Here is a 22,681-nt window from a genome sequence, read left to right as displayed (position 1 = left end):
CACGATTAGCGTGCAGAATCGCGAAACACAGCACAGGTGCTAACTAACACGATCGTAAAACCGGGTAATTAACACAGATAATAACTAAGCTACGTTCCGCGAAGGAACGTAACAGGTGCGAGACTCAAAGAGTGTCGGGACTCGGGGGTCGATCGCTATTCATGCAATTTAAATCAATGAGCAACAGCCGTAGGTGCGGAATGCTCATTGACATCGTATGATCGAGGTTCGACGCGAGTTTACACAAACTGCGATAGCATTCGTTTTAGAGCGTGATAGAACACATAATATTATTCTCAAATCTTATTGAATGAAACGTTTTACTATTGGTTAAAATGTAAGCTCTAGTATTGGCGTGTATTTTCTGAACTTTAAATGTTTTTTAAGTAACGATTGTAATTGGGTAACTAGTTTTAAGGATTTTGTATATATATCGTGTAACTTTTTAATAAATCATATCTTCCATATATCTTCCACATATTCCTCACAGTCAAGCAGTTGTTTTATTTAATCGCCAAACGCTCAGTCTCTAAAGCATGGCACTGTATTCAAAGTGTGGTTGAAACTCGAAACACAATTAAACGAAATCATTGCCTAATAGACGCGTAGGTAGAGATTTGGTTCAGAGAATTTTTGAGCGTGATTGTGAATCTAGTAACTTATGTATAGTTGTTTATTGTACGTCAAGTCGTACGTTTATTGTACCCAGACCTATGAAGGAGCCCTTAACAAATAAAGAGGATGTAAATACTTAAATACGCGGTAATAAGAGGCGGGACTGCTTGTAAAAATTTAAATTTAGTTTTGTATGAAACGTGCAGTTATTATTTTGAAATAGTAGTAATTACAGTATCACAATTGGCCACGAAGTATAATCCGGCTAACTTTGAAAGCGAACAGTTGCAAACGAGTGGATTTCGGCTATCTCCTTTTTTTTTTACAAGATTATAGCCGTCATCTGTCAATCTGTCAATGACTGCACGTTTCATACAATCGAGTGATAACAACAAGGCTAGGCTGATAACAACAGCTGACAATGTCATCTATCAATAGGTTGTCATTCCCACATCACATCTAGAAATAGATTATAGATAATTTTGTTTGAGTTTTATTAGAATGGTTGTTCTGTAATATATACGTGTTTATTTGTGAATGGTAAATAGTAGAATATGTAGTTGAACAAATTCAGCGGGACTCAATAACAAACTCTTTTAACAAATTATTTATAATTTTTTACATTGTTATGATAAGGGACACGTCAACCTTGTAGTTAGAGGATTTTTTGGCAAAAAATCATGAAGTACTTTCATGTTTACGTTTTCATGCTATGTATATTATTAACCACTGCGGAATTAGTGGGACCAGAATCACCTCAAAAAGATAAGACTAATGATAATGATGAAACTACAGAAACAACAGTTACCGAAGGCGATGCTTACAACCTTATGAAACGAGAGATAAATCTTCTTCAGGAATACGCAAAAGCTATTCGCGAAGCAAAAGAATTATTGAAGGAAGATCAAATAATTAAAGGTGCGTTATAGTCTACACAACTTAATACAGTTCATATAATAAATACCTGGCAGTGTGTAGCTTTGTAGCTCATACATAGTAACACAACAGGCCCTGGGATGAGTTGGTTTTTTTTTAATAGAATGAGGTAAAAGTTAGTTCTCACACAGAAAACAATTTCTTTTTAATTACAAAATAATTGAACTATAATCAAGGTCCAGACCTTGTCAGTTGGCTAAATTAATTCACAAGGTATTTAAATATGTATAGAGTCCTAATAACCTTATTAACCTTTCCAAATCGGCAGTGCCCCCGGGCACTAGATTTTTCAGATACACTAAAACCAAGTGTGCAGTATGGCACCCTCTCCCTTCTTCTGACCCTTATTTTGTTTATAAGATGGTTTATTTTGTAGGGTCCTATATCTTGTTTTAACAACTTTCAAATACATTCACTCAAATCATCATAATTATTAGTAATCTATTGCTACATATATAATAATATGCATTGACAGAACTCTGACCAAGTGCCAGAATTGCGCCAATCAACTCTAGATCAGAGAGCATCAATTTGCTTAGGTTGAAGCGTTCATCATTATTGAAATAAAATCCTGTATTTACAAAATGAATAGACAGAAGCTACATATCAGTATATGTAGCTTCTGTCTATCCAGGTTACCAAGAAGTTGATGTCCAATGCTAATATTTGAATTTCCCTCATTTTATTTGCCAATGTTCTGGGAAGTTCTTAAAAATAGTTAGAAGCCATAGGCTCATTTTATTTTATTTTATTTTTGATACCTTGAACCTTTTTTATGAATTAGCAGGAGCAGTTATCTTGATCTTACGACTCAATTCTAAACTAGTTTCGCATTGTCTAAACTATTCATATTTTCTTATGTGGTTATTGCAACTGTAGTTAATAATAAAATTCTGTATTTACAAAATGAATAGACAGAAGCTACATATCAGTATATGTAGCTTCTGTCTATCCAGGTGACCAAGAAGTTGATGTCCAAAGCTAAAATTTGAATTTCCCTCATTTTATTTGCCAATGTTCTGGGAAGTTCTTAAAAATAGTTAGAAGCCATAGGCTCATTTTATTTTATTTTATTTTTGATACCTTGAACCTTTTTTATGAATTAGCAGGAGCAGTTATCTTGATCTTACGACTCAATTCTAAACTAGTTTCGCATTGTCTAAACTATTCATATTTTCTTATGTGGTTATTGCAACTGTAGTTAATAATAGTTAACATTAAAATTAACTAAAAGTGTTCAAAAAAATTAGAAAAAAGGTCTAAACCACAAATAGGTGAAAAAAGCGGATTAAAAGGGAAAAAAAATATTATCTCCTAAACTACGCAAAAGCATAGAATATACATAGGGGTGATTCGGATACTCATCACCATGAGGCTTTCAAATTTTAGCTTTGGACATCAACTTCTCGGCCACCCTGTATAGTGATGTTTGCTAGTAAGGCTACTTAAGAATCCTGTTTAGTGTTGTAAGTAAGTTCTCTGCCTGAATATGAATGCTCTTGTTGTTGTTTAATACTTATAAATTATTATAGTGTCCATTTTGTTGTTTTAGGTGACCAAGATGAAAAAGAAGAAAATGCAAATTTAGAATTTATGAATATTTATTCATTGAAAACTGGTCAAACATTGTTTAAAGACGATGACTTGGGTTGGCTTGAAAGTGCAAAAAGTACAAAGAGTGATACTGAGGTAAAATTTGAACATTATTAAAAAGAGATTATGGCTCTTGCTTATAGATGTGACCCAAGATAACAAAATTGATGTTCCAATGACATTTTTATCTTATTTATCCACCTTCGCACGACACGCCACAAGTTAGGATATCATCCTCACTATCTGGATGTGTGGCGGTCCTCCACAGTGCGGTTTTCAAGGAGCTTTCTTCCACATACTACAAAGCTGTGCAATGAGCTTCCTTGTGGGGTGTTTCTGGGGCGATACGACATGGGTTCCTTCAAAAAAAGCGCATACACCTTCGTTAAAGACCGGCAGCGCTCCTGTGGTTCCTCTGGTGTTGCAAGGGATTGTGGGCGGCGGTGATCACTTAACAACAGGTAACCCGTACGCTCATTTGTCCTCCTATTCCATAACAAAAAAAATATATTACTTGAAGCACAGTTATTTATACTTAATACGGGATATTTACAATTACATATGGTAGTTTTTGTAAATATTATTTTATGTGTCAACAGTGTTTGAAACCATATTAGTTTTAAATGTTATATCTGTATACTCTTCAGATTCACCTCAATAATATATCACAAATACCAGATCTTATATTTTCAAATATCAATCCCACTTTTCTTCAAAAGAGCTTATTTATTCGTAATAATACATAATTTAATTGTTTATAGGACTATAATTGTTTATGTGATTCATATCATTTACAAATTGTAGAATACATCAATATATTTACACAATTGACATATTAATATTAATCAATTCAAGCAATACATAAAATTGTATAACTTGTATAATTTCAGTTCCTGTTGCATGTAGCCCCCTTGAGGCCTCAGACTTGGTAATAATTGATTCTAAATACAAATTTTAAACAACTCCAGGTTCCTTCTGTTCTTCTCATTTTCAGAAGTTGAATTCTAAAGTGTTAATAATGCCTTGTTCCATTTTTACAATGTCTTGCTTGTTTTACTTGCTGTCTGCTATATATATTACTATACTATTCCACCTTCGCACGACACACCACAAGTTAGGATATCATCCCCACCATCTGGATGTGTGGCGGTCCTCCACAGTGCGGTTTTCAAAGAGCTTTCTTCCTCGTACTACAAAGCTGTGGAATGAGCTTCCTTGTGCGGTGTTTCCGGGACGATATGACATGGGTACCTTCAAAAAAAGCGAGTACACCTTCCTTAAAGGCCGGCAACGCTCCTGTGATTCCTCTGGTGTTGCAAGGGAATGTGGGCGGCGTTGATCACTTAAGACCAGGTGACCCGTACGCTCGTTTGTCCTGCTATTCCATTAAAAAAAAAACTAAAAAAAAAATGTTTTTTTCTATGGATTTGTTTTTACAATGTCTATCTAGGTCTATCAATCAATGTCTATCTAACCATATATCTGCAAAATTTAGTCGAAGAAGACCCAAGTTTGTGTGTTTATCTCTAAAAAGATCTCCTCAATTTGAGATCACTGCTCCAACTGCCACAACTTGTAACGACATACTCAGTGTCAATATAATATTTTCATCAGTTCCATGGGCACTTGGAAGAGGAAGCCAAATTGGCAGTCCCGGAAACACCTCACAGCGAAGCCCATTCTAAAGCTTTAGTATGTGGAAGAAAGCTCCTTGTAAACCGCACTGTAGTGAAACACTACTTATCCAGATGATGGGATTATATTCTAAGTTGTGGCGTGTTGTGCGAAGGTGCAATTTGGCGGCAGGAATCAGGTGAAACAGCTCTTCGGAACACATGATAAATGTGGTAGAAGACACACAAACACGTAAAGCGACGTCTCTACGCAACAACAAGTGATTTTCGAATGGATAGAGCTGATACCGGGATGCGCCAGACGAGAGATGACAGCAATATTTCATATGTGGCCGGACCTGCGCTTTGTAGAGCGCTAGAATGTGGGCCGGCTTGAAGTCTTGCCGTGATCTATTTGTAACGCCCAGCTTCTTCGAAGCCAATTTGGCTTTACCCTCCAGATGACTGCGGAATTGCCAATCGCTCGAGATTACAGTATTCCGATACTAGGTAATACGAGAAATGCGGTTTATTTAGTGGTCAATGCGCAAAGCTGAGTCTGCTGGGGGTTAAATTGGACAAGTTTCAATTTACCCCATTTGGAAGTGTCCAACATATCATTGATTAAAAAATCTGGAGGCACGGTTATATTTCCTATTTAGAATTTTGCAGTTCGAATCCTTCGAGCCCAGCGCTCGTTTTTTGCAGTCAGATGCTGCTTTAACTGACGCATCGACCCAGGGTGGATCTGCCACCTGCCTGCAACTATATAATGTGCAAATTAGGCCTCACATAGGGCACTTTTCTCACTTTGGGCGGGCGCTGCCCAGGACCAGCTCAATTTGACCGCATAGAACGAAGAGCGGCTCGAGTGTGTAGGGGTAGATATGTGGGTTCTCTCTGCATCTTCTACACCTTATATGAGGAGGCTTGCTTTCCGTCCGCATCGTGTTGCCGTGTGGCATTCTACAACGATTTGAAAGACCGAAAGAAAGAAAACTTTAATGTGATCACTACACTACAATGAACACTACAATAAATCTTAAAACAATTAAATCAATCTACATAATTATACTGATAAGAAAAAAAAAATTACTAAATATAGTGTCACATGTAAAAAAATGCTCTCCCACAATTTGGAAGAAATTTCTTGCCTTGCACACTTTGTGGAATTAATTACCTTAACTATTACCTAACAGAAGTTTCCATCCAGTGAACCCCTTGCCCATTTGCCCCCTATTATATAAAGCAAACCCTGGCTTCTGGGCTAGAGGCCCCGGGTTCGAATAATCAATCATTCGAGAAATCACTACTCTGCTTGAATTCTTGTTTGTTTTATTACTTTAATTGATTTCTGAGGTCATCATAGACATTCACCATGACACTTACGAGCGTATTCACGCTAAAATCAATATATATACAGTAATAAGTGTTACATGCAGCTTTATTGGTGAAATTATTATTTTAGGAAAGCCATTTCATGCAACTCAGGATTTATGAAAATCTAAAATTATGAACTTACAAATAATAATATTAGTAAATCATATACTTGAATATATTGCTTCCTACCATACCCTGGCGAAATATAATAAATAAGAATATATTAGTTTAAATTTTCTACTTCTTCTTAGAGTACAACTGATTACAGAATGATTATGAGAATCCACAAGATATTCTGAACAAGTTGGCGCCATTACCAGAGGAGGAAGAAGAGGACCTCAGTCCTAAAATGCAAGAAGGTATAACTTTGTTATCAGTTGCTATTCATTTTAGTAGATTAGTTCATACCAGATTTGTTGCGGATGCAAATATTTTAACATCCGCGGATACGGATGCGGATGCGAATTATTAGACGTTCACATCCGCGGATGCCGATGCCGATGCGGATGCGGAAAGATAAAGATATTTCATATTTAAAGATATTTCAATTTTAAGTCCATGAATAAATGATATCGTTTTAATTGTTTGTATTTATTAAATACTAACAAACAAAACTAAAACAAACTTATTAACTTAACAAACTAACCAATACTTAAAAACTTATACTAATCAAATTTTGCGAACAAAACTAAAATAATGTTTGGTCGTACTTAATACTTATAGCCTATAAAGCATCAAAAAATCCGCAGATATGCATCCGTAATAGATCCGTATCAATTGATCCGGATGTGGATACGGATGCGGATGTCTGAATTAACGCGAATGTTCCGCATATGCGGATGCGGATGCAAATATCCGTAACACCCCTGGTTCGTACCTAGGATAAGCTCAGTAAAATGCTTTAAATTATTTTCTTTATTCTTAATCATCTCAAGTATCAGTTATATCTGTCTTGAATTCTGGGAAACAGTCACGTAACTGATTTTTTTAATTTTACAGCTAAGATACTCTATGATGCTGCAGTGTTGAAAATCAAGAAGCGAACACCAGACCTCCGAGGTGCTATACTGCAAGTTAAGCAAGCAGCGGAAAAAGGCTATGCTCCAGCTAAGATAAAACTGGCTTGGTCTTACATATTTGGTGAAGGGGTGGAGCTGAACCTGGATAAAGCCAGAAAGATATTTGAGGGCCTCTCGGAATACGGACACGCCGAGGGTCATGCTGTAAGTTTTGATGATATCTTAAATTTGGAGCATACTACCCTTTGTTATGGGAATGAATACCCGCAAACCAAAACATAAGCATGATGATGGTTGCGTAGGTCGTTTTTAAGTATGCTAGTTGAGTAATAATATCTCTATTGGTGTTTCACAGCAGCAAACATGCTTTGTTCATAGTAACCCTCATTTTTCTTATCACAGATCTTCAACATTACTCCAAATGCCTGCTATGGTTTACTAGTTATCAATATGGCGTAAAGTTCTCATTTCTGCTCTCATGCAATCATATTTGATCAAAACATTTAGTTGTGTGCAACGAATATCTGCTCAAAAGACATTTCCATCTACCAATATGTCGAAATTTCCCATAATTGTGTGTAATCTAACCCATTTACCACATAGTGTTCCAAGGAGATGCTTGACCTGCTGCCAAATCACACAAAATAATCATAAATATCATTATAACTGTAATTAATTATACATTTTTAAATGTTCTCCGCGTACCTTAGTATTTCATTAACTAGGGAAGTCCACCCATCATTGAATGGATCCCATTGAGTATTTTTGTCCAAGAGCGTGTTGAATGATGCCAATGAACGCGGTATAGGTGCCATGGCTGGGGCGCCATTTTATGGGCGAAGATTATTGAATTAGGGACACGTGTACGACATGATTGATCATGAAGATTTTTTAGCTGTTTGCAAGTCCGCCTGACCTCCAGGGAGTTGAAACCAAAACAACCTAAGACAAATTTGGTTGGATATGTATCCGAAAGGATAATATCCATAGCAACGTTTGTACAGGTGTCTTAGGAAGGCCTTCTGCACTTTGCCTAATACTAGTCCGTACTTTATCTCGTAAGTATCCCCAACACAGGTGCTTGTTTATAGTTTGCTTCTGATTAGGGCATAATAATCGTATTACGAATGGATTATGGAAGTCTCGAGAGTTTTGCAGTACGAATCCTAATCTTTGAAATGGTCAAAACTTACGCCCAGATCTCTATCCTTATTTACTCTGGGAATAGGAATTCCATCCATTTTATATAAATGACCATATTACATCCACATGACCAAACCATGGAATTAATTCGATGTCTACTTACTGTTTGCATTTTTAGGTTTAAGCTCGTTTCAGCCTTATGTCTTATAGTCGAGTGGCACACACAGCTAACTTTAGTATTTATTGAAAGGTGTGTGTAGATTTCCCTTTAGACATTTACGATGTTCCCTTCACCGTGTTTAAGAAAAAAATGATATGCGAAAACTCATTGGCGGTGGCATCTACGTGGCGGAGATCGGCTCTAATATTTCCGCCACCGACACTTGAAAAAAAAATTCTGTGATTCCTTTTGTACAAGAGAGCTAATAATTCTTCTCTCCCACACATAAAATAATAAAAAAACAGTAAAATGAACATTCAACCCTTTCCTAGGGCTTGGGTTTTCTTCACGCGACGGGATTGGGAGTTCCCGTGTCGCAAGCGAAGGCGCTTGTATACTACCAGATGGGCGCAATCGGTGACAGCGACTTCGCGCAGATGGCTCTTGGCTACCGATACTGGCAGGGGGTCACTGTGCCCAACTCCTGCAACCTTGCTTTGCAACTGTATATGAGGGTCGCTAGTAAAGGTATGTATTATCTTAATTATTTTAGTTATCTTGAATGTAAATTTCGCTTATAGTTCTTCAATCAATTCGACACGTGTTTTGCCTCTAGACGCGACATCCTCAGGAGATGTTGACTCGCCAAACTCTGGCACGAAACTATTAGTCTCATGCCAGAGTGTGGCGAGTGAAGTCAAGTAAGATAACTCAAAAAATTTGCATAATTATGTTTTTCCGCAAAATCGCCTAAAACAATATTTTTTTTAAAGTTTTGCAGCTTTTTTATTTAAATATTTGAAATTAATAGGAGAAAACAATGTTTAGTTATTAATTTATGCACATAATATAAACTCTACTATTATCCACTTGTACGCACTTTTTTAAAAGTAACCATGTAGTATCGTCCTGGTAACACTGCGCATGGAAGATCATTCCATAAGTTGGTAAGCAGAAAAATAGTTGATTTACTTTGTTTGTGACCAGTGGCGCGACAGGTAACGTACACCGGCGGCGGTGCGGTTCAGCGCACGAGGCTCACGGACGAGGGAGAGGGCGCTCTCGATACAGACCTCATTGAGTACTACCAGCTGCTGGCCGAGAAAGGAGATGTGCAGGCGCAGGTAATAACTCACTCCACAACTCCTTTTGGAACATCTTTCTAGGATTTAAGTTACAACAGTTCTTTGTTTTTTTAACTGCACTTAAACAACACCTGACATGATTCAAATTCAATTCAAACTCAAATATTTTTTAATGCAAATAGGATTTATAATCACTTACTGAACGTCAAATGCATTTCTTATATCATATCCTCACCAAAATGGGGATTAACTAACGAATTAAAAGTCTTATATTTTGATTGGCTCAATTTCAGATGATATTTTGTAAAGTCGACTAACATTGTATAATGAATGAAATAACGTCTTGTAACTTATAAATCAAAAAATGTTTTATTGAGCTCGATAGGCGGCATACAATGAATGCTACAGTTTCACCAAGAGCGGGTGATAAATGTTATTAAGATATTGGAGGTTTAATAACTTCATGCTTCTAATCGGACAAAGTCTCATCCGTTTATCTCTTCACGGAACCAAATAATCTTTGGTCCTTCGATCCGAATATATATAATTGAATTTTACAGGTGGGGTTAGGTCAGCTGCACTTCCAAGGTGGTCGTGGGGTGACCCTCGACCTGCAAAAAGCACTTCACTACTTCCAACAAGCAGCCAGTGCGGGCAACTCAATCGCTCACGGATATCTCGGGAAGGTGACTTTGTTAGCCTTACATTCCTACAATTTGTAATCAGGGGCGAAGAAGTTAGCAATTATGTCCCTCTTACTAATAATTTTTTTTTCTGATATATTGTCAGTTTGTCTGAGGCTGAGTGAAGAAGTGACTAAATGATGAATTTTGTATCGCAAATAGCAATATTTATTATTATTTATAAGTATTGCATTAACTAAAAGTTATTTATTTCAGTCATAATGATATCAGTATGCTTCAGGCTCAGGGACTACTGGGCCTTTAGACCGATAAATTTTGATCGGTCGGATATTGTTATACGTTATGTTACAGGAAACATGGTGAATGGAGCTTTGCACTCCTTTATGAACGGGCAGAAGGTGTCTAATAAGGCTCGTTTGGCTGTGCATGAGGAGGTGTTGGTTCCAACACTCATGTACGTAAGTGAAAGTTGGGTATGGCAGAAGAAACATGAAAGCAGAATAAATGCAGTTGAGATGAGAGCGTTGAGAAGTATGATAGGAGTTAAACTGAGTGACAGGATAAGAAATAGTGAGATAAGGAAACGTTGTGGTCTGAAAGAAGATGTTGTGACAAAAATTGAGAAAGGTATGCTGAGATGGTTTGGACATGTCGAGAGAACGAATGAAGAACGATTGACGAAGAAAGTGTATAAGGCCAGTGTGAATGAAAGTGTTGGAAGCGGTAGACCTAGGCGGACGTTTCAAGATCAAATCATGGACGTCTTGAAAAAAGGCGAGGTCAAGAGTAACCTAAACCAAAGAGCATGTATGAAAGGAATAATGAAAGTAGACGAAGCGAAAGAAGTATGTAAGGATCGTAGCAAGTGCAAAGAAGTAGTCTCTGCCTACCCCTACGGGAAAGAGGCGTGATTTTATGTATGTATGTATATTGTTACAGATATACCTGGAGGGTGGTGACGGTATTCAAGCAAACAACGAAACCGCTTTGAACTACTTCAAGAAAGCTGCCGAATTGAACAATCCGATCGGTCAGAGTGGCATGGGACTGATGTACTTGCAGGTAATAACTTTTTTTTTTATATATTTTATGGTTCAGCCTTATATGGTTTTACCGGATTGCATTATTTTAAAAATATGTATATGTTTAAACTTTTGTGTAATAAATATGTATCTGAATTGTTTATTTAGTGATTGACGTTGACGAACAATATTTTGATTTTTATGTCAATAAAATATTTTTGACTTTGACTTTAAAAAACATTAAGTATTACCTACACTTACAATTGGTATTTTTAACCTAATATAAATACTTCCAGGGCCGTGGGGTGCCGAAAGATCCACAGATGGCGTTCAAGTACTTCACGATGGCTGCCAACCAAGGGTGGGCGGAAGGACAGTTACACCTGGGCTTCTTGTATTTCAGTATGTTACAATGTTAAACCTATTTATCAAACAATTTAAATTTTCCGCGCCTCTCCGTCCCAGCGCTCTTACCAACTGAGCCAACCATTCGAGTGACGTACGGTTCGTAAATCTTGGTATGTCTTGTTCAACATGTTCTCAGAATGTTCTGTCTGTCTTGTTCAGCTCCATCTATACAGGATCTACTTAACAGTTGATAACCTGATCAACACCAATAATTGCATAATATCCGGACGTCCGAGCCTTGCTCGGATTTTTAAGAATGTACAAAACTTGAACAAAATAAAAACTAATAGGATATCTGGATTCGAATCGGGGTCTTTTGCTTTCCGGATCACCCAATGTCCCATCTGAGCTATTATAGTCTTGTAAGTGGGGAAATTTACCATTGTATTCTAATGTTAATGTTGCTGTTTCTCATTAAAATAAATACATATATCATAGGATAAAACTACATTTTTTAAACTTGAAACCTTGAAAAATTTTATGAAAATCGTTGGAGCCGTTTCCGTGTTTCAGATTATATATGTATACAAGAATTGGTCGTTTAAAGGTATAAGATTAGGAATTTTACTTCAGATGTCGCTATTTCAAATCTAAACAATTTGTTATGTTAAAGTGGCAACCCTCACTTCTGGAATTAATAATAAAATTAAATTTGTAGCATGACCGATGTGGGACTCAAACCCGCGCCTTTCGGATTCTGTCTGAGCGCGCTTACCAAGTTTGTAATATTGAAATAACCGTTTTTACTACATGTATATGAATATATGTATATACACCCACCAAAACAACATTTAAAAAAAAACTTTTATTGGCAGGTAGCTGATGTAATAAGGAGTTACTTAGGCTACGTTTATTTTAGAAAAAATCTGATTTATTAGAAAAATAAAGTAATGTTTCAATGCTCAAGAAACGATTTAAATCTAAAAATAATTGATATGGCAAAACAACGTTTGTCGGGTCAGCTAGTCTATCATATAACTTGCAGTGGTAGTCTCACGCTGTGTCGTTAGGGGCCGGTCAGTGTCGCTTTTTAATTCTAATACAAATTAGCATTTTAACGGATGCATTTATTTCGGTCTGTAGGAGATTCGAACTCCTCCAACTAACCTTGAAAAACTAAATCCTTCATGCTTACTATAATTCCACCTTGTATGTTATGCCTCTGGTATTGCAAATGTCATACATCTTTTAAGATAGTTTGATGCAATAAATGGTATCTCCATAATGCATTCCAGAGCCGCATATTATGACCACCATGCATTTTAAACAGTAATTGCAAGTTTTCTGGCAGCTGTCATAGTTCTTTTTAATTCAGAGACAAACTAGAGTCCGCCCCAACTATCATATCGTTCCATTTCTTATTAACGTGAAAGATTTGTCAAATTTGACAATTTAGAAATGTTCGAATTTTGAATGAAATATTATAGAATATGTTATTATTTAGCAATAATACCATTGTCACAGATATGAAATTTGTTTTAACAGTCTATTTTTATTGTGGTCATAATGTGCGGTTCTTGAACTCATTTTGATAATGTTGATTATATATTAGTTATTTATGCAACTGTTGTGTAATAAGGGGTATTAAAACACGAATGTGGATATCACGTGAGTGTTTTAATACCTAATTATCAACAGTTGCATACAAGACTTTATCTACAGCCAGAATATGAATCCTCTAAAAGATTCTGGAACAGTTAGCTTACTGCTAACATTAAAACACCAGTCCTAGTAGCTATTCATTACTGATTATATACAAATAAACTAAGTATTAATGAAACAATTATTTATTTTAGTAGTAATTTATATTTTGTATAGTGCAATAATTAAAATTCACTCGAATATAATATTCTTTTGCAGCGTTTAAAATGAATCGCTCATTTTTTGTAAACAAAACAATAAAAATGTCGAAGAAAAATGGCGGGCATTCGAATAACCTACTTTTTTTTACGGCGCGCGACGTCCTGGGAGTGTGGAGCGCGCGTAAACGAAAATGTTCTTTTTTTGAAATTCATACAGATACCACGCATCGAGCAATAAGAATGTGGCTGTATGTTGAAACTATTTGCGAATGAAGGGATAAAAAAAACATAGGAGTGTTGTTATGAAATTCAGTACAACATTACAACACTCTTTTGGATGATGTACCTAATGGTTATTAGAACATTGGGTGTTTTAATGTTGGCCATAAGCTAACTGTTTCAGAATATTTAGTATAGGATTTAAAATATGTTAAGCCTTAGTAGCCACTAACATTAGATAGTTTTATCTCTGTTATGGTCAGAAGTTACTCGTTGCCATACATAAACCGTGTCCGTGATATCATAGGCGGTACCGGCGTGCGGCGCGACTTCAAGCAGGCCAACAAGTACTTCTCGCTGGCGTCACAGTCGGGCCACGTGCTGGCGCTCTACCACCTGGCGCAGCTCCACGCGCAGGGGCTGGGAGTCATGCGCTCGTGCACCACGGCCACCGAGGTACTCACTCAAAGTCTAAGTTCTTTATTTGCCGGAAACATTCACAAGTAAAGTTGTTACAAATTTAAGAATAGGCATGCCACATGTTTGGTCTTGACAGACATGCAAATATTTTTGTGGTTTCTCTTCACAATATTATAAACCTTACACAATTAATAATTACTGCTACCTTTAATCAGACCAACGTAAAGCCTATTAAAAGACCCTAGACATACACAATTACTATGATAAATGAAATGCTAAGAGATAATGTAGTAAAAATAATCACAACAAAATATGATATTATTGGTAAAAATAGTATTACATTACCACCATTAAAATTAGCAACAGCTTCCTATTTTTGTCTAGAAGACGCAGCATATGCAGATATATTGTTTTTGATGAAAATCGCTAGTGGGTCAGTTGACTGTCCCGAATTGTTATCGCACCTTCTTTTTGAACGCTAGTGAAGTACAACTACAGACGAAACAGCGTAATTATCAGATCTGCGCACTTTATCACTTTGAATAGTTTCAATCGAATTCAAAAAAAAATTCTTATTAGTCATTTTTTTGACGTAATACCTGTTTATTTTATAATACTTAATTGTGAAGTAATATTGGCCTATAATGTCATTTAAGTGATTGATTATATATTTCGTAAATAGTGCTGTAAATCTTCCTCATATTAAGTTTGAAAAATGAAATTTGCCCAAACTATATAAACATTTTTATGTGACCAAATGGCATCTATTCCGCATTGAACTAAAGAAGAACTACGTAAATCGGATCACAAATCTCAGAGTAAACGGTGTACATACATAAAAAAAATACCGATCGAATTGAGAACCTCCTCCGTTTTGAAGTCGGTTAAAAAAACCAGGTCGATCTGTCACAGCCAACTGGTCCTAACTAGACCATTGAATGTCTGGACCGATCGTGAACTGAAGTTGCATCATTCAATGTTTAACAAGTGGGATTCTTTATAGGTAGGCACTTTTATGTTGGTTATACATTAACCCCCTTATTCATAATAGGCTGCTAACTTAAAGCAATGCTAATTCTCACTCTGTCTTCTCTTATTGACCTAAGTCATAATGAGAAAAAACACTCCTTAGCGGCTGTTTAAAGTTAGCGGACGATTATGAATAAGGGGGTATATAATGTAATTAATAAGCCTCACATAACCGTTTACTACAAATCTTAATATCGTCGTCACCATCTCGACGTGTAGCGTTCTGCCACAGAATGCTTATCAAGGAATTTTCATTGCACATACAACCAAATTATTCCTAGCATAGTTTTTTTTAGATCAATAAGTCACGGGAAACAAGAACCAACCATCGCTTATGTTTTAGTCATCATATTTAATATAATTGGGTTCTCTCTGCATCTTCTACCGCATGTATCACGGGGAGTGATTGACTGTTCGTGTTGATTCCAGCGGTCGAATTCCACCACCGGACATTAAGTGCAAAGTGCCACCCGCATCACGTTGACGTCTGGCATTCCGCGTTTTGGTGGAAATTTCTTCCCTCGCACAGCCACTTTGTCCAATCAATTACCGGCTGCGGTTTTCCCGAACAGATAAGACTTAGCGAACTTCAAGAAAAAAGCATACTCTGTAGGCCGGGAACGCATTTCTTGACACCTGTTTTTGCGGATGTCCATGAGCGGTTGCCTCACCTCTCCCCATCCAGTGAGCCTCTTGCCCATTTGCCCCCTCTTACATATAAAAAAAATTATTGTGTGCCGGCAGCTGTTCAAAAATGTGTGTGAGCGCGGGCCGTGGTCTTCTCGGTTGATGCTGGCACACGCCGCGTTCCGCGCGCGCGACTCGGACGCCGCGTTTTTGCAGTACTTAGCGCTGGCTGAGCGTGGCTACGAGATCGCGCAGACCAACGCCGCCTATTTACTGGACGAGGGTGAGTCTATTTTATATTATTACAACTTCCCCGGCAGACTTTGTTCTGTCAAAAGGTAAAAATTAACCAAACGTTACCAGTGGGAGTCTCCTTTGCATAGGATGCCGGCTAGATTATGGGTGCCACAACGGCGCTGTGAAGCAGTAATGTGTAGCAATTACTGTGTTTCGGTCTCTAGGGCGCCGTAGCTAGTGAAATTACTGGGCAAATGAGACTTAACATCTTATGTCTCAAGGTGACGAGCGCAGTTGTAGTGCCGTTCTGAATTTTTTGGGTTTTTCAAGAATCCTGAGTGGCACTGCGTTGTGATGGGCAGGGCGTATCAATTACCATCAGCTGAACGTCCTGCTCGTCTCGACCCTTATTTTCATAAAAAAATGTTTTGAGTTTTCTTTAGTGTTAATTCCGCTAATATTTGTCTTTAAACAATTTGACACGAGGTATCCTCAAGTGTCGACTCGCCAAACTCTGGCACGATACCGAATTAAATGAGCCGGAAACCATTCTTTTACACTCGTCCCATGAAATGACGCGCTGTGATTGGTCGGTTGTTGTGACGTATTACCCCCGTAAGAGTTACGTAACGATGGTGAAGGGACCAATTTTGTTTGTTCATTCAACAATCTTAACATGTTATTTTTGTATTTAATTATTTCTAATTGCTCTAACACATTCAAGCGAAATCCTTTTTCACATGTATGTGTATACACGTTTGACCGGTGTCAATGAAATGTTTCGCGAAGTGTGATTTTCGCGAATACATATAATGTTATTTCCGAGTGATGACGTTATGAATATATCAACAATAAACGACGATGAAATACAAAAATGAGTTTCATAGACTGCAATAAACTTGATGATAATCATTCTAATGTAAGCCCGGCCGGTACCGCCGCAACCCCTCTATATCCCTGCATTATAAATCAGTAATATCTTCGAAAATATTAATTTAAATTACATGCCGTTATGGTCTATATTAAATGCACAATGTATTTAAGATATTTAATTGGATTTGAAAAGTAAATAGACATTTACCATCGCTGACTTTTTTGTAGACCATATTAAGGTGTACTGTAGTAATTTATTTTGATCTAGTGGGTTCAGCTAGCGCTGGCATTGTAAGCGCGAAAAATGTGTTTATTGATTACATCATATTAATTAGAAACCTCCAAAATTATCAGTGTTTTTCTACTATATTATACATATAAACTTCCACTTGAATCACTATCTATTTAAAAAGAACCACATGAAAATCCATCCATCCAAGTTTTAAAGATCTAAGCATACATAGGGACAGACAGTGGGAAGTGACTTTGTTTTATACTATGTAATGATAATATACGGTTACTAGTGGACCCGACAGACGTTGTCCTGTACATACGTCTTAAATTTGAAAAATCGGTCCAGCCGTTAGTAGGAGTTCACTAACATACACATGAGTAGGAGAATTATATAATATGAAAGGAATTGAGAATCTAAAACAAACTCAAATTCACGGAAACAAACAAAAAAACATCAAAATCGGTCCTGCCGTTTAGGAGGTAGTTTAATTGTGAATCTAAACCATTCTCGAATCCACCTGAAGACACACACCAATCTCAAATTCACTGGAACACACAAAAATATCATAAAAATCGGTCCAGCCGTTTAGGAGGTAGTTCGATTGTGAATCTAAACCATCCTCGAATCCACCTGAATACACACAGAAAGTTTCATCAAAATCGGTCCATCCGTCTAGGAGGAGTTCAGTGACATACACACGCACACAAGAAATATATATATATATAAGATATTACTAGCTTTGGTATCGCGATCTAAAGTGTAACACTGCAATACATGGCTTGCACAAATTTTCTTCAAACAAACCCTTGGATAAATGTTGGCTTACGGCCGTTCCCAATATTCAGTCTATCTCTTGCTTGAGATAAAAATTGTAACTATCGTTGAATTTTCTGTCCCAATAAACTTGTCGACGGTAACTCAACTTATCCGTACACGCTGTCTGACAATGGGACGACGTACAGCTTCCCAGCGATAGAAGTTTGTATGGAAATTTCAATTCACGCGTACCACTATAAGTCGATAAGAATGTCTTATCGGGTATATTGGGACAGCTTCAGATTATTGACAGCATTCATACGGCTATATATAGGTGACGTATTAACAAGAAGATTTACACTTTTATAACAAGATTTCAGAAAATGTTCAAAACAAATGTTTTATGAAATTTAAAAGATATGTTAAAAACGTTTGTGTGGTAAAGTTTGCTATAACATAAATGAATTTAATCAGGCTATTAAATAATAAGTTTAATTGTATGATATTACATTATAACCATATTTTTTATGGAAAAAAATGAGGCCCGCTGAGTTTCTTGCGCCCGTTCTTCTCAGATCTGAGGCATACTTTTTGGAATAGGTAGTATTATCAATAAGATATTTATTGACATACGACAGTTAAAATGTTTATTTCTTTATAATTTTTCGTAATTATTCTATAGGGCTATTCTAGGACCTAGCTTATAAATAGCGCGAAAAGACCTCTACACATGGCATTGCACAAAGATGGTATTAATATCAGCTATACTGACCCATAACACAATATACCAAAAAAAAAATTGTGTGTGTGTGTACTTATGTATGTACGCAAGAAGTTATACTTCTTTGGCCTAACGAAGCAAAAATCATTAAAATTATTTATTCCTCGTGGTATTCTACAATTTTAGATAGAACAATTTTGTAAGAATCTTGTAAAGATGGCATTGACAATTAATTATTATCTTAATAATGAATACGGCTGTATAGGCTTGAACTCTTTGCCTGTCCTAATAATGGACGAAGAAACCAGACAAAATTACCGAATGTCGCAAACGTCAGAAAATTTTAGGAACCAACTTCACCCTGTTACTTTTGTGCAATAGTGGTGCGCGCGCATCTTAAAATTTCACTCTCATCATTTTTTTCAAGAAGAAAACTTCAATAAAATCAGGACATCTAGGAAATAATAAAATTTAAATTTTAAACGAAGCAGTACTGATTTTTTTAGGTGAGGTACGAATGTTCGGGTCGGATTCTCCTTCGTCGCCCGGTAAAGGTGAGCGGTGGTCCCGTGCGCTGCAGCTGTGGTCAAGGGCTGCGGCCCAGGGCTGTGCCGCGGCACGTGTTAAGCTCGGAGACTACCACTACTACGGACTCGGGACAGCCCTGGATCTAGAGGCCGCTGCGCATCACTACAGGTATTTTTTAGTGAAAATAAGGGACGATACGAGCAGAACATTCAGCTGATGGTAATTGATACGCCATGCTCACAATGCAATGCCGTTCAGGATTCTTGAAAAAGCCCAAAAATTCTCAGCGGCACTACAATTGCGCTCGTAACCTTGAGACATAAGATGTTAAGTCTCATTTGCCCAGTAATTTCCCTAGGTACGGCGCCTTACAGAGCGAAACACAATAATGTTTACACATTACTGCTTTACGGCAGAAATAGGTGCCAATGTGGTACCCATAATCTAGCCGGCATCCTGTCCAAGGGAGCCTCCCACTGGTAATGATCTTAGTGAGAGATAGCCCGCTTATTATAACACGCAACTCAAACTGAAATAAATACAATAAGAAGTACAAGAGCTCACAGAAAAGTGTTGTAAACCATAAACGGCTAAGATTTTGACCTTTCTACACGCTTTTAAAAAAAAAATATATTGAAGTAGGCGTTACTTTGCGGAAATCCATAATTATACAAATTATATATATACATTTGTTTGTATGTATGTTTGTTTGTTTGTAACCAACTTATTTGGGCGCGATTTAGACCCACTTGAAACGGCCAGATTTCGTCAAACTTGATGACACTACATTAATTTGATTAAAATTATTCCATTTTTTAAATTTTCATAATAACATTTTTGTTAATTTATATAAATTTCATCTTTCTTCTATTAGGCAGGAATTGATGTTAATTTCAAAATGTTTTTTTTTTATATTTTTTAGTTCGGTTTTAAACAGTTAGCTAATTGCCAACATTAAATACCCAATGTACTAATAACCATTACATCAACCAAACGAGTGTTGTAATTCAGTGCAACATTATATCATCCGTTTTCATAATAACACTCTTTTGGATGATATTATGGTTATGAGAACTGGCTTTTTAAATGTTAGCAGTAAACAGCTAACTGTTTCAGAATCTTTTATAGAGGATTCATATTCTGGGTGTAGATAAAGTCTTGTAAGCAACTGTTGATAATTAGGTATTAAAACACTCATATGATACTATTATCACACTCATCTTCGCCTCATGTGATAAACCCACATCCTCTAAAAGATTCTGAAACAGTTTGCTTACTGCTAACATTAAAACAGCCAGTCCTAGTAGAAACCTAATATTACTGTTTATATACAAAAAAACTAAGTATTAATGAAAGAATTATTTATTTTAGTAGTAATTTACATTTTGTATACTTAGTGCAATTATTAAAATTTACATCAATATTATGTTTCTTTGCAGCATTTAAAATATCTGGCGGTGTGCTGTCAAAACTTGAATAGCTCATTTTTTGTAAAAAAAAAATACAATAAAAATATCAAAGAAAAATGGCGGGGATTCGAATATCCTACTTTTTATACGGTGCGCGACGTTCCGGTAGTGTGGAACGCGCGTAAACGAAAATGTATAAGAATGTGGCTGTCTGTTGAAACTCTTTGCACAATTGTTAATCTGCAGGATAGCATCAGAGAACCTCCACAACGCACAGGCTACGTTCAACCTGGGCTACATGCACGAACGCGGGTTGGGGCTGTCGCGTGACATCCACCTGGCCAAGCGCTGCTACGACCTGGCCGCTGAAGCCAGCCCTGACGCCAGGCTACCAGCTGCACTGGCTCTCGCGAGGCTCACAGCTGTCACCGCCATGTCCTCCGTACTGGATGTAAGTAAACCTGCCTTTTAGCGAGGTGTACGAGATTTTTGATATTACCCTTCTTTAGGTGCGTTTTGAAAAAATTATGAAAGTGAAATTTTAAGATGCGCGCGAATCACTATATCTATATATATCACAAAAGTAACAGGTTGGAGTTCCTAAAATTTTTCCAACGTTTGCGTCATTCCTTATTTTTTTTTGGTTTTGTCCATTATAACGACAGGCAAAGGGTTCAAGCTCATACAGCTGTATTCATTATTCAATAATTGATTATCAAAGCCATCATTGCAAGATTTTTACAAAATTGTTCTTTCTAAGAAAGTAGAATAGTACGAGGAATAAATCATTTTAATGATTTTTGCTTCGTTAGGCCAAGGAAGTATAACTTCTTGCGTGCATACATAAGTACACACACACACTTTTTTAAAGGTGCCCATGTATCGTTTTGGAAACATCGGGCAAAGAAGGAGAAAACCGCACTATGGGCGAACGCCACACATCTAGATGGTGAAGACGATATCTAACGTGGAGACGTGTGTTGCGAAGGTGGAATTCGGCTCATAATAGCTACTTTTCTCTCAGCGCGCCTTTTGTTTCCGTAGCGGTAGTAGTAATGTAACTGGCATCCAAAAGAATTTCAAGCAATCTTGAGAAGAAAAATGCCTTTATTTAATAAAAGCATAATATTAGCCAGCACCTTACATAATTGTTACTACTTTGGGACCATAAAGCATAGGGCGTACTCTGGTCACATAGACCAAACTCTGGTAATGCAGATATGCCCAAGACAGCTGTTCTCAGTTGCTATCAAGTATTTACAAGGCCACTTGTCTATATTATATATTTAAATTCGGGCTGCTTGTGTTAAAGCAGTCGAGATAAAATTGACAAAATGTGTATCATTCATTGTATGTGTTATTTTCTTTAATTTCCAATTGCAGTCATTGTTTTAGGTAACTTTGCTTGACGTAAAAAAAAACAAGTGGGGATCAACGTCGCATGTCGATAATATTTCCTTAAAATGTGCAAAATGTTTGCATTTCTTAAATTCTCGTGACAATTTTGATTTTCAGTCGAGATCGCATTTGAAAATGTGTAATTTGTTTAGACATTGTTGCAGAGTCCGCTAGCCGTTATATTTATAACGGGCGAGTCGACCCTCCTGTGCAACTGGGACGTGTACTTGATCGCGTTACTGGCGGCAGCCCTGGCGCTAGTGCTGTACTTGAGGCGACCTCGCCAGCCCGCCGGCGCTAACTGAGCTGCCCTTGTGACACCTAGTGTGTCAGGACACAGACTATACACGAAATGTCAATATTGACTTTTTTTTTAATGACCTTAGGCAGTGGCTACAGAAATCATTGGCCAATACTTTGTTGAATATTTATAAAATATTTTTTTTGTAGTTATATTTTTGAATAAAGCTGTTATGAAATCCCAGGAATTTTTTTGACGAGTGATACTGTCTAAATCTGGGCTATCGTTCAAACTATTTTGTGAAAAGATGAACGCAATATGTAGTCAAAATGATCTCTCATTGACTTATTAGTATCCATGTAAGTAGAAAAATATTTCTGTATGAATTAGATAACAGAATTATATTAAGCCCAAATAATTTTCAGATTTTTTGTAAACTAGTGAATGTTCTTGCTTGGATTCTGTTATAAAAACACTGTAAATAAACTATTTATTATTATATTTTTGGTTTTTATTATTCATCCATTTAAAAACATAAAATCGACATCGGAAATGTTGAGCTGAGAAT

The 22,681-nt window shown here is 36.8% G+C and overlaps 2 protein-coding genes across 3 annotated transcripts in view; both read left to right on the top strand.

Annotated features, from left to right (window-relative positions):
• The window catches only part of LOC126964928 (protein CLP1 homolog), a 261,415-nt gene that overhangs the window by 69,463 nt on the left and 169,271 nt on the right, over positions 1-22,681 (top strand). The gene's annotated exons all lie outside the window — the stretch shown is intronic.
• Positions 1,084-22,614, top strand: LOC126964917 (protein sel-1 homolog 1). 2 transcript variants are annotated; one of them, XM_050808238.1, is made up of 14 exons: positions 1,084-1,533; positions 3,104-3,240; positions 6,406-6,496; positions 7,137-7,360; positions 8,792-8,987; positions 9,447-9,583; positions 10,105-10,230; positions 11,128-11,250; positions 11,507-11,612; positions 13,947-14,095; positions 15,833-15,998; positions 19,044-19,233; positions 20,721-20,925; positions 22,037-22,614. In XM_050808238.1, exons 1-14 carry the CDS (start codon positions 1,296-1,298, stop codon positions 22,175-22,177), a joined length of 2,229 nt encoding a protein of 742 aa, XP_050664195.1. In that variant the 5' UTR covers positions 1,084-1,295; the 3' UTR covers positions 22,178-22,614. The 2 variants fall into 2 exon arrangements, with proteins under 2 accessions (XP_050664195.1, XP_050664194.1); XM_050808237.1 differs by having other exon boundaries at positions 22,025-22,614.

Source organism: Leptidea sinapis, chromosome 6 (assembly GCF_905404315.1).
Source record: "Leptidea sinapis chromosome 6, ilLepSina1.1, whole genome shotgun sequence".
Classification (NCBI taxonomy): Eukaryota; Metazoa; Arthropoda; class Insecta; order Lepidoptera; family Pieridae; genus Leptidea; species Leptidea sinapis.
This window is presented reverse-complemented; position numbering and strand designations above follow the sequence as displayed.

Excerpts from the sequence above, each read along its gene's own strand:
- LOC126964917 (XM_050808237.1), top strand. The coding sequence starts at position 1,296 with ATGAAGTACTTTCATGTTTACGTTTTCATGCTATGTATATTATTAACC. Across the intron at positions 6,497-7,136 it reads CAGTCCTAAAATGCAAGAAG|CTAAGATACTCTATGATGCT; the intron begins GTATAACTTTGT and ends TTAATTTTACAG. Across the intron at positions 15,999-19,043 it reads CGCCTATTTACTGGACGAGG|GTGAGGTACGAATGTTCGGG; the intron begins GTGAGTCTATTT and ends TGATTTTTTTAG.